The 13,426-nt window shown below is 42.1% G+C and overlaps 1 protein-coding gene across 3 annotated transcripts in view; it reads right to left on the bottom strand.

Annotated features, from left to right (window-relative positions):
• Window positions 1–5,601, bottom strand: part of LOC137375351 (mucin-2-like) — a 59,244-nt gene extending 53,643 nt beyond the window's left edge. Inside the window, exon 1 of one of the 3 annotated variants that reach the window (XM_068042391.1) lies at window positions 5,437–5,601. In XM_068042391.1, coding sequence (XP_067898492.1) covers window positions 5,437–5,515 — 79 coding nt within the window. In that variant the 5' untranslated portion in view covers window positions 5,516–5,601. The remainder of the gene's footprint in view (window positions 1–5,436) is intronic. The other 2 variants (XM_068042390.1, XM_068042392.1) reach the window with 2 other exon arrangements.
• Window positions 5,602–13,426: the final 7,825 nt, after the last annotated feature.

Genomic DNA, 13,426 nt, shown 5'->3' with positions numbered 1-13,426 from the left:
ACTCCCTCCCTAGCTGCACTATGGGTGTTCCTACCCCACACGGACTGCAACAGTTCAGGACATGGCTGACCTCCACCTTCTCAAGGGCAATTGGGGATTGACAATAAATGTGATGCTCACATCCTAAGAATAAAAAAAGTCTGCTCCACAGTTAGATCATGGATTATCTCCACCTCAACTCCATTTATGTCTTTGATTCATATCCCTCGATATACTAGTTCTAATTTTTTCATTCTGCGTTCCAGTTCTGGATTCAGAGGAAATAACTCACTCACATCTATCCTATCAAATCTTTTTATAATTTTTAATTCCTGAATTTGGTTACCCTTCAACCTTCTAAACTCAAAGAAATGTAAATAAAGTTTATGAAACCTGCCCTCATAATTTAACCCTATATACCCTGATATCATTCAGTGAATCTGCAATGTACCCTTTCCAAGGCTAATATTTCCTTCATGATGTGTGGTGCCCAAAGCTAATTACAGTACTCCAGAAAGGGTCTGACCAAGGTATTACTGTATGGCAATGACATTAAATAAATATTTTTCACAGCCCTTAAAAGTCAGGGTGGAAGTGAGACTGTAAGTGTACTACAGGAGGTTATGGAACGATTGTTAGAAAAAACTGGAGAAAAGGATTTAGTTCTGAGAAAATCAGCAGAACTTAAGATGCAATAATTTCTGATTATGCCAAGTAGGAGATGTTTCTGTTATTATTCCAGTGCTTGATGTAGCTGCTTGAACAAGAGAAATCAGTAAGAGATACTACATGGAATTGTTTTCAATTCATCAAGACCTGACTGCATGCAGCCTAGGTTGATGAAAGGAAGACAGAGATAGCTGAGACACTGGTGATAATTTTTGAATTCTTCTTAAAATGCAAATTGTGATGTGGGACTGGAGAGGAACTGATGTAACAGGCTTGTTCAAGGAAAGAGAAAACAGTAAACTGAATAATTATAGACCAATTAGTCTAATGAGTTTTGATGATGGTGTAAAGTGGGCTTCATCAAATTAGCCACCCATTGTAAGGCAGACCTGATTTTCCTTTTGACTGAAGTAAATAGAATGTAAAATCAAGCAGAGTGCATATTGGGTGAATCAATTTGATATACCCTGTTTTATCCCATCAGCCAAAGTTAACGTTACCCCCCAAAGTAAATGAGGTAAATTGGTGTTACTAGGACTGGGGTCAGTGCCGATTCATGACCACTTGTTTTCATTTACATATCAATGATTTGGGCTTGGAAATCAAGAACATGAAAGTAGGAGACTTCACAAACGGTGAAGACTACAAAAGATACCAGAAAGACATAATGATAAAACAGGTGACAAATGTAATTTAATGTGGATAAGAATGAGGTAAAACATTTTCTAAGAAAAAAAGGTCTGGAAGTATGCAAAGGCAATTAATGGAAAGACACTGAATGGATGAATAGAGAGACATAGAGGTTCAAATGCTTAATTCCCAAAATCCATGAAAAAAGCCCAATAGATAGTTGGGTTTATGGATAGGGGCAAAGAGTGCAAGAGTAAAGTAGTGAACAAGTACAGAACATTGGTTCAGCCACAGTTAGTGTAACATAGAATCAGCAAAGAGGGAGGTCATTGGGCCCATCATGCTTGTGTCAGCCTGTGCCTCCCAACAGGGGGAAGGCTCAGACAGGGTGTATTGCAGAGTTGTGGAAGTACTCCTGTTACTCCTGTTTCTACAGAAATGATGAAAAAAAAGTTTCTAAACTTACCAGTCGCTGAAGGATCCTAAACTGAACAAACCCAACTCCAGCTCCACTCAATTTATCCACTTTTGGCAAGTGGCCTAAAACTTGTAGGCCCCTCCTTTACATATGTTAGTGGCTTAGCACCTGCTTTTGGTGACTGCCAGGGATTCATGAAAAATGACCTGGCCCAATGTCGATCAGACATCTTTCAAGCAGATTTTAATTAGTCCCCAAAACTGCCCGCAAGTGCACTCATTTTATGCCTTTTGAGTTTCTACAGCTCTGAATCTTAACAAAGCTGGGCAGATGGTGGTGTAGTGGTAATGCCACGGGACAAGTAATCCAGGAGCATGGGCAAATGCCCTGGGGACATGGATTTAAATCCCTCGGCATCCAGTTGGATTTAAATTCAATTAATTAAAATCTGGAATTGAAAGCTAGTCTCAGTAATGGTGCCATGAAGCTATCATTGAGTGTCGTAAAAAAGCCATCTGGGTCTCTAATGTCCGTTAGGGAAGGAAATCTGTTGTCCTTACTTGGTCTGGCCTACATGTGACTCCAGACCCACAGCAAAGTGGTTGACTCTTAACTGCCCTCTGAAATGGCCTAGCAGGGCACTTAGGGATGGGCAACAAATGCTGGCCTTGCCAGTGACACCCACATCCTGAGAAAGAATAACAAAAAAATGAATAATCATAGATAAAACTTGTAGGACAATAATATTGTCTCTCTGACACCACCCCTCCCTGAGGTATATTTTGCTGTTGTTTATACATCAGGAAAATTATTAACTGGAACTAGACACCCAATATTTCAAATATGATCTTGAATGGGCGTTTTCATTTAGAGGTAATTGCTTTAAAAGCATTCCAGAACTTAATTAACTTGTTGGTTAACAGTTTTGCACATAAATGATTGCTAGCTCCACAAATATTTCCTTTCTCCACCCCTAATAGCCTGATTCACTATGTACCTACTTCACATAACCCATTCTAACATGTACCCTCCTACTTTGGAGAAACATTCACTACCAGGAGTTTTAATGTCAATGCTGAATTACATTTAAAAATGCTGTGAACTCACGGCAGCAATATTAGGGTTAAAAACAAAACTACTAATAAAGCATTAAAATAAAAGCAAAATACTGCAGATGCTGGAAATCTGAAATAAAAACATAAAATGCTGGAAATACTCAGCAGGTCTGGCAGCATCTGTGGAGAGAGAAACAGAGTTAACGTTTCAGGTCAGTGACCTTTCATCAGAACTGGCAAATATTAGAAATGTAATGGGTTTTAAGCAAATAAAGTGGGGGTGGGCAAGAGATAACAAAAGGGAAGGTGTTGATAGGACAGAAGATCACAGAGAATAACTGACAAGAAGGTCATGGCACAAAGGCAAAGGGTGTGTTAAAGTGTTAATTGACAGAAAAATGAACAGCCCTGGCCAAAAGCAGAAACATGAAATCGCAGGAGGTGTAATACCTGCCCTTTTACCTCCTCTCTCCTCACTATCCAAGGCCCCAAACACTCCTTTCAGCTGAAGCAGCGATTTACATGTACTTCTTTCAATTTAGTATACTGTATTCGCTGCTCACGATGTGGTCTCCGCTACATTGGGAGACCAAACGCAGATTGGGTGACTGCTTTGCGGAACACCTCCACTCAGTCCAAAAGCATGACCCCGAGCTTCCCGTTGTTGGCCATTTCAACACACCCACCCCCTGCTCTCATGCCCACATATCTGTTCTGCACCTGCTGCAGTGTTCCAGTGAACATCAACGCAAGCTCGAGGAACAGCATCTCATTTACTGATTAGGGACGCTACAGCCTCCCGTTCTGAACACTGAGTTCAATAATTTCAGAGCATGACGGGACCCCCTTTTTATTTTTAGTTATATTTTTTCTTTTTTACTTTTCCTTTTCTACTTTTTATTTTTATTTTATTTTAGTTTGTTTCATCATTTTTTTACCATGTGCCACAGACCTGAAACGTTAACTCTGCTTCTCTCTCCACAGATGCTGCCTGACCTGCTGAGTATTTACAGCACTTTCTGTTTTTATTTCAGATTTCCAGCATCTGCATTATTTTGCTTTTATATTAATGGGACTGGTGGACTCCACTCAAAATACAACCACAGGTCTTTATCAAAGTTATGGTTTTGTTGTGCTCCTTCTGGCTCCACAAAAATACTGTTTGCATCTGCAGGCCTGAACTCAAAACCCTTGGCTTCACCTCCCACACAACCAACCCCTACCCCCATCGGGAGCCTCACCCAGGACCTGCGGGGCAGCTTGACATTGGAGCCCAGCAGAATTTGTCAGGCCCAAAAAGCAAGCTGCATTGCTTGCCCACAGCTCATGGCCTCCATTTAAATGAAGTTTGATGTTGTATTTGGCTTGAGCCTCAGGCTGGCACCGGCCTGCAAATAGATCAATGGCTCTGTTGACTTGCAACCCGTTTTGCCCACATGTCCGTTTCTCTCCCTTAAATCTATTGTGGATGAAAACGCAATTGCAATTGACCTTCTGCATTGAGACCCTGAAGGTCAGATTGGATCTCAAAAATATCACCCTTAATCTAATAAATAAGGAGAAAGCTTTCTCTGTGCGATATATGTAGTGAAGCTGTTTTTTTTCTGGTCAGCTGGCTGACACACTTTCAGTTTTCCAATTCAAGCTATTGTCCAGATTTTGCGGGATGGGGGTGTGGGTGTTGATGATGAATTGTTAGCATAGACCATCATTACCCTCTGAAACTGACTGCAACTTCAGGATGTAGCGTATGTGCAGATTCGCACAGAAATGCTTAATTTGTGCTCTGTCAGTGCTCAGTGTTCCACCACAGGCTACACAGTGCCCACTCCCAACCTCAGAGCAAGCAATTATTGAAATCAGTGAGAATTACAACTTTCCCGTTCACATATCACTGTTCAATCAGGTGTAAATGAGTTTTTAATGGAGATGTGATTAACTAAATTTACTGAACAACAGAACTGGCCCTGAAAAAATAATCTTAGATTCTTGGAGCGCTGTTAAATGATTCATTTGTATATTTTTAAACTAAGTTTTTTTAAAATAAAAAAATAGAATATTTTAGCTTCATCCCATATATCCCTCAATTTTTAATTTATGTTATGCAAAAGTTTTCAAAGTAATTTTATTTCAATGCTATTTTGTTTCCTGGTTGGGTGTCTATGAGAATCCTTTAATGGCTGAACGGCATTACTGCTGCCTACCCTGCGAATTCCCCTTTAAAGAATGTTGTAGTTAGTTGCAGTTCACAGCGATCGAAGTCAAATTCTCATCAGAGAGATGGCTTGACCTTTCAAAGAGACTTACCTAGATGTCAGCGGCGAGCACCCTACCTTTGCTGCCGACTGCAAACTCAGGGCCATTATGAAATCGATATAGTTTCTATTTACCTGGCATACAGTGCATGCTCTCTGCCATAGAGACATAATGTTTAAGGGTTTCAGGCATAGGTTAGCAACAACAACGCTTCCAGACACCTAAATGTGCACAAAGGTTTAACCAGCTAAAAAATCACACAGCTTACCAGAAAAGTGCACAAAAATATAAATAACACATTTCAAAATTATCCACATCTAATGCCCAGGGAAAATCTTCCCTTGATGTTTATTGTTCCGTAAGAAATTCCATTACTTTCATCTTACAACCACAATGATCACAGACAATAAAGATACCAGATTTGTTTACCTGTTGCTATCTGTCCGTGAATTAAGTCACTAATAACCAGTAAAAGAAAGGGACAGGTCCACGCTACCGCTCTCCCCATGTTGCTATATTTCCTCGTACCCTTGTACACGACCTTATTGCAGTGTGGGTTAACTTAAAGCAAATGACTCAGTTGCAGTCGGCTTTCAGTCTTGAGTGTCTGAACACTCCTCCCTCTTTTGGAATTTTTCCCAGCTATGATTTTTCTGACTTTTTCCGGGTAAGTTAACTTCTCATATTTCAAAGGCGATTCTCGTACAATTCAGCTTTTCTACTACATTGTTAGATTTCTGATGTCAATGCTTCGTTATTTACATTGAAAAACTACAGGGATTATAAAATAGTACGAATATGATAATAGAAACAATTAAATAAATTAAATCATCCATCTTTCTGTTTCAATTCACAATTCTAAAGGAGGTGAGGGAACAGAGGGACCTGGGTGTATATGTGCATATTAAACATGACAAGACAGGTTGAGAGCGCGGTAAATAAAGCATACAGTATCCGAGGCTTTATTATAATAGGGGCATAGAGAAGAAGAGCCAGGAAGTTATGTTGAACTTGTATAAGACATTAGTTCAGCCTCAGCTGGAGTATTGCGCCCACTTCTGGGCACTACATTTAAGGAAAGATGTGGAGGCATAGGAGAAAGTGCAGAAAAGATTCACAAGAATGGTCCCAGGGATGAGGAACTATATTTATGAAGTTAGATTGGAGAAGTTAGGACTGTTTCCTTAGAGAAGAGAAGGCTGGGAGGAGATTTGATAGAGGTATTCAAAATCATGAGGGGGTTGGACAGAGTCGATAGAGAGAAACTGTTCCAAATCGTGAAAGGAACAAGAAATAGAGGGCATAGAATCTAACCATCTCCCCTTGACATTCAATGGCATTAGGATCGCTGAATCCCCCACTATCAACTTCCTGGGGATTAACGTTGACCAGAAAATGAACTCGTGTAGCTATATAAATACCATGGCTACAAAAGCAGGTCAGAGGCTAGGAATCCTGAGGCGAGTAACTCACCTCCTGACTCCCCAAAGCCTGTCCACCACCTACAAGGCACAAGTCAGGAGTGTGATGGGATACTCTCCAGTTGCCTGGATGGGTGCAGGTCCAACAACACTCAAGAAGCTCGACACCATCCAGGACAAAGCAGCCTGCTTGATTGGCACCCAATCCACAAATATTCACTCCCTCTACCACCAATGCACAGTGGCAGCAGTGTGTACCATTAACAAGATGCACTGCAGCAATGCACCAAGGCTCCTTAGATAGCACCTTCCAAACCTACAACCTCTACCACCTAGAAGGACAAGGGCAGCAGATGCATGGGAACACCACCGCCTGCAAGGTCCCCGTCAAGACACACACCATCCTGACTTGGAACTATATCGCCGTTCCTTCACTAACGCTGGGTTAAAATCCTGGAACTCCCTTCCGAATAGCACTGTGGGTGTACTTCATGGACTGCAGCGGTTCAAGAAGGCAGCTCATCACCACCTTCTCAAGGGCAATTAGGGATGGGCAATAAATGCTGTCCTAGCTAGCGATACCCACATTCCACGAGCATGTAAAAAAAATTAAGGTAATTGGCAAAGAAGCAATGGCGACATGAGGCAAACCTTTTTCACGCAGCAAGTGGTTAGGATCTGGAATTGCAGTGGAGGCAGGTTCAATTGAGGCATTCAAAAGGGAATTAGATAGTTCCTGAATAGGAAGAATGTACATGTTACAGGGAGACGGCTGGAGAATGGCATTAAATGAATTGCTGACGGAGAGCCAGTGCAGATATGATGGGCCAAATGGCCTCTTTCTGTGCTGTAACAATTCTGTGATTCTGTGAATTGAATACTATTGCCTGAAGAAAACTTCTTCGTCATCAAGGGAGCTCTGGTTTTGATTGCACTACCTTGCCCCCTTGTGGAAATGTACCTCGACAGGACCCAAAGTTTCTCCTCTTTAAAGGCTGCCCATTGTTTGATATCATTTTTGCCAGCCAGTCTTTGATACCAATTTACCTGGGCCAGCACCATTCAAAACCTGCCAAAATTGGCCCTCATCCAATAAAGTATTTTTGCTCTAGATTGCTCCTTGTTCTTTCCATAGCTAAGCTAAAACCTATGATATTATGAAGGCCAGAAATATACTGATCATGAAAGTTCTTCTGAACAGATTTAAGAAATCTCTGTCTCTGCCCTTTGCACTATTACTATCCCAGTCTATACTCAGATAATTAAAGTCCCACATTATCACTGCTCCTTACTTCTTGTACCTCAATGTAATTTCCCTGCAAATTTGCTCCTCTATATTCTTCTCACTAGTTGGTGGCCTATAGAATACAACAAGTAGTGTAATGACATCTCTATTATTTCCTGACTCTAACCAAATAGAGTCTGTCTTTGACACACCTAGGACATCCTCTCTCTCCAGCCCTCTAATATTGCCCTTAATCAATACTGCCACCCCTCCTCCTTTCTTCTCTTCTCCATCTCTCCTGAGGCAAAGTCTCTGTTATCCCCACAGCAACATATTCTCATGTGGCTATTTGTGCCTGCAGTTCACCAACCTTAATAGGCATACTTTGTGCGCTTACACACATGCACTGCAAACCTATCTTAGACCTTCTTGTCTCTTAGTCTGATCCCACCTAACACCATACTATTTCTTAGTCTAGTACTATCTGTTTTTCCCAATCCTTTGTGCATCTTGTTTCCCCTTTTTAATGTCAAATCCTGGTTGGCGCCCATCCCACTGCCAAATTAGTTTAAATCGTCCCCCACAGTACTAGTGAACTTTGCTGTGAGGACATTGGTCCTGGCTCTGTTGAGGTGCAACCTATCTAACCTGTACAGGTCCCACCCTCCCCAGAACTGGTTCCAATGCCCCAGGAATCTAAATCCTCCATCCTGCACCATCTCTCCAGCCATACATTCATCTGCTCGATCCTTCTATTTCTTTACTCATTCGAAAGTGGCACAGGGGCAAACCAGAGATTACCACCTTTGAGGTCCTATTTATTATTCTAGCTCCCTAAAATACGCCTGCAGGACCTCATCCCTTTTCTTACCCTGGAGGACCACGACCTCTGTCTGCTCAGCCTTCCCCCTCAGAATGTTTTGCAGCCACTTTGTGACATCCTTGAACCCGGTACCAGGGAGGCAACATATTCTCCTGGAATCATGTCTGCGGCCACAAAAATGCCTGTCTATTCCCCTAGCTATTGATTCCCCTATCACTATTGCATTCCCGATCTTCCTTCTCGATCTTCCTTCTCCCACCCTGTACAGCTGAGCCACCCATGATGCCATCTCCCCGGAGGTGTCATCACTCTCACCAGTATTCAGAATACTGGTTAGTGAGGAAGATGCACCAGGAAACCCCTGCACTAACTGCCTGGTCCTCATTAACTGTCTGGTGGTCACGCATTCCCTCTCTGTCTGCACTCCCTTAAGCTGCGGGGTGACAGCCTCCTGAACTGTGCTATCTATGTAACTCACAGCCTCGCAGATGCACTACAGTAATGCTAGCTACCACCCAAGCTCTGAAACCCAGAGCTCAAACTCCTGCAACTGATGACACTTCCTTTGCCTGTGGTTGTCCAGACTTGCAAAACATCTTGGAGTTCTCTCACGGCACAGGATGTGCATTCAACAGGACAGAGGTGCCCTGCCATGTTTCTATTTATGTAACTTCCAATTAAATTTAATAGAAATAAACTAAAGACATAAATAAAACTATCAATAGCTATTCACAAATCAGCACCTTCCCTTGAGCTGATGTCACTTAAGATTTTCATTTACCTCACTCCCTGATGCTCGTGCTCCTTCCAGGCTCCAGCCTCTCTGCTGCTCTGCCCCTGAACTCCATTAGGTCTGCACTCTTTATCCCTCTAGCCTCTCATCTGCTATGCCCTGAGCTCCTTCAGGTCCGCGTTCTATCCTAAATAAAAACAGAAAATTCTGGAAATACTTAGCAGGTCTAGCAGCATCTGTAGAGAGAGAAACAGAGTTAAAGCTTCAGGTCTGTGACCTTTCCGTACTCTATCCTCTCTTGCCACCCTGAGCTCTTTTGTGTCAGCACTCTTTATCCTCTCTGGTCGCTCTGCTGCTCTGCCCCTATTTCCCTAGCTTAGAGTGACAAAAACTCGCAAACAAATCACCCACCTGTTGTTGAGTGAACTCCTTCGTTGATTTTTTTTTGATTTTGGATTTGCCACCATTCAGCTCCCGGTCTCACTGCTCTATCCCTGGTCTATTCTGACTGCTTTGTCCCAGCTCCTGCTCTCACTGCTCTGTCCCTGGTCTATTCTGACTGCTTTGTCCCAGCTCCTGCTCTCACTGCTCTATCCCTGGTCTATTCTGACTGCTTTGTCCCAGCTCCTGCTCTCACTGCTCTATCCCTGGTCCATTTTGACTGCTTTATCCCAACTCCTGCTTTCACTGCTCTATCCCTGGTCCATTTTGACTGCTTTATCCCAGCTCCTGCTTTCACTGCTCTATCCCAGGTCTATTCTGACTGCTTTATCCCTGGTCCACTCTTGCTGCTCAATTATAAAAGTATAAACATACCTTTGTGCCCCATTATGCTTCAAGAGAGAGCAAGACCTGGAGGTCATAAAGCAACGGCGTTGGCAGGAAATAGTGAGAGAGAGCAAGACCCAGAATGTTTAAAACAGCTATCCAGTCCTGTCCAGTCCAGTCCAGTCCAGTCCAGTCGAATCCACCAGAGCGGGCAGACCAAGTTCTGAAAAAAAATCAAAGTGTGATGTCACAGGAAAACAGGTGGTTGATCGGTTGATGAGTTTTTCTCATTTGTCTTTCAACAACTCGGGTAATTTTAGTAATTGGAAGGTTTATTTATGAATAGTAGTAAAGCTTACTAGATTGGTGAGTATTTCATATTAATTAAATAAGTAGTTAATTAAATATTTAAAATAGGCAGGTGATGTGTTGCAGCTGCAGTATGTGGGAGCTGGTGGACACCAGTGTGATCCACAGCAAACAAGTTTGCAGTAAGTGCAGCTTGAGGAGCTTTGGCTCAGAGTTGATGAGCTGGAGGCCAAACTACAGACACTGCGATGCATCAGGGAGGGGGAAAGTTACCTGGACACTTTGCTCCAGAAGGCAGTCACAGCTCATTGGATAGGGTCTTTTGATTTGGTCAGGGACAGGAGGTGTGACTGTGAGTGAGGCAGGTTAAGGGGATCAAGAAGGCAGAACTGAAGGAGCCTCAACCCTTGCAATTGTCCAACAGGTTTGAGGTTCTTTCAGCTTGTATGGACAAGAGTGAGGGCCGTAGTGTGGATGAGTAACCTGACCATGGCACCATGGTACAGGAAGCCATTCAAGTGGCGGAGCAAAAAGGAATGTGGTGGTAGTATGGAACAGTATAGTCAGGGGATTGACACTGTTCTCTACAGTAAAGCACTAGAGTCCAGAAGGCTGTGTTGCCTGCCCAGTGCCAGGGTTCGGGACATCTGCTCAGGGCTGGAGAGGAACTTACAGTGGGAGGGGGAGGATCCAGTCGTCGTGGTCCATGTAGGTACCAATGACATAGACAGGACAAGGAAAGAGGTCCTACATAGTCAGTATGAAGATCTAGGCACCAAATTAAGAAGCAGAACCTCAAACATAATAATCTCTGGATTATTACCTGAGCCATGTACAAATTGGAGTACAGCAAATAAAATTAGAGAAATGAATGCATGGCTCAAAGACTGATGTGGTAGAAGTGGGTTCCGATTCATGAGGCACTGGCATCAGTACTGGGGAAAACGGGAGCTGTACCGTTGGAACAGTCTACACCTAAATCATGCTGGGACCAGTATTCTAGCAAGCAGCATAATTAGGGAAGTAGAGACGGTTTTAAACTAAATAGTGGGGCAACGGATCAAACTTAGGAAGATGTAGTAAATCAAGACACGAGAGGTAGGTATTTATATGGGAAATAATAGACTGTGACAGGAAGGGACAGAGCGTACAAATCTAAGAGTAAATCAGCAGATATGGCAAGAGGTTACAAAAATAATAAAAGGACAAAACTAAAGGCTCTGTATCTGAAAGCAAGTAGCATTCGAAACAAAACAGATGAACTGACAGTGCAGATCGAAGTAAATAAGTATGATCTGATAGCCATTACAGAGACATGGCTGCAGGATGACATAGGTTGGGACCTGAATATTGAAGGATACATAACATTTAGGAAGGGCAGGAAGCTAGGAAAAGGTGGAGGGGTGGATCCTTAATTAATTATGGTATTAGCACAATAGAGAGGGATGACCTAAGTTCAGGAAAACAGGATGTAGAAGCGGTTTGGGTCGAGATGAGAAATAATAAAGGCAAGAAATCATTTGTAGGAGTGGTGTACAGGCCCCCTAAAAGTAACCACATGGTAGGACGGTGTATAAGGGAAGAAATAATGGGAGCTTGATAATCATGGGGGATTTTAATCTACATATAGACTGGAAAAATCAGATGGCAAAGGTAGCCTAGATGAGGAGTACATTGAATGTTTCAAGGATAGTTTCTTAGAACAGCACATTCTGGAGCCAACCAGAGAACAGGCTGTACTAGACCTGGTATTGTGCAACAAAATAGGATTAATTAATGACCTCATACTGAAGGTGCCCTTGGCAGCAGCATAGGAACATAGGAACATAGGAAGATAGGAACAGGAGTAGGCCATTCAGCCCCTCGAGCCTGTCCCGCCATTCAATGAGATCATGGCTGATCCACGGCCTAACTCCATATACCTGCCATTGGCCCATATCCCTTAATATCTTTGCTTAACAAAAATCTATCTATTTCATATTTAAAATTAACAGCTGTTCTAGCTTCAACTGCTGTTTGTGGGAGAGAGTTCCAAACCTCTACCACCCTTTGCGTGAAGAAGTGCTTCCTAACATCTCTCCTGAATGGTCTGGTCCTAATTTTTAGACTATGCCCCCTACCTTTAGAATATCCAAACAGTGGAAATAGTTTACCTTTATCTAGCCTGTCTTTTCCTGTTAATATCTTGATATGATTGAATTTTACATTCAGTTTGAGGGAGAGAAGAGCAGGTCTAAGACTAGTATTTTAAACATAGATAAGGACAATTACGAGGGCATAAAAGCAGAGCGAGCTAAAATGAACTGGCAAATTAGGTTAAGGGATAGGTCAATAGAGATGCAGTGGCAGACATTTAAGGGGATATTTCAGAACACACAGAATAGATACATTCCAATGAGTAAGTAAAATTCAAAAGGGAGGACCCATCACCCGTGGTTAACGAAAAAAGTTAAAGATAATATCAAACTTTAAGAAAAAACATAGAATTGCAGAAAGATGGGTGGCGGGTTAGAAGATTGGACAGAATATTAAAAAAAGCAAAGAATGACTAAAAGCTTAATAAGGAGGGAAAAATTAGAGTACAAGAGAAGCTAGCTGGAAATATAAAAATAGATAGTACAAGTTTCTATAGATATTTAAAAAAGAAAAGTTAACAAAGTGAGTGTCAATCGTATAGAAAGTGAGTCTGGGGAATTAATAATGGAAAATAAGGAGATAACAGATGAATTGAACAGGTATTTTGCATCAGTCTTCGCTGTAGAAGATACAAGTAACATCCCAGAAATAGTGTAAATCAGGAAATGGAAGGGAGGGAGGAACTCAGGAAAATTACAATCACCAGGAAAGTGGTACTGAGCAAATTGTTGGAGCTGTGGGCTGACATGTCCTCGGATCCTGATAGACTTCATCCTAGGGTCTTCAAAGAAGTGGCTAGTGAGATAGTTGATGCGGTGGTTTTAATTTTCCAAAATTCCCTAGATTCTGGGAAGATTCCATTAGATTGGAAAATAGCCAATGTAACTCCTTTAGTCAAGAGCAGGAAACTACAGGCCAGTTAGCTTAACATCTGTCATAGGGAAAATGTTAGAAGCTATTATTAATGAGGTTATAGCAGGGCACTTCGAAAAATTCAAAGTAAT

Source organism: Heterodontus francisci, chromosome 11 (genome assembly GCF_036365525.1).
Source record: "Heterodontus francisci isolate sHetFra1 chromosome 11, sHetFra1.hap1, whole genome shotgun sequence".
Lineage (NCBI taxonomy): Eukaryota > Metazoa > Chordata > Chondrichthyes > Heterodontiformes > Heterodontidae > Heterodontus > Heterodontus francisci.
This window is presented reverse-complemented; position numbering and strand designations above follow the sequence as displayed.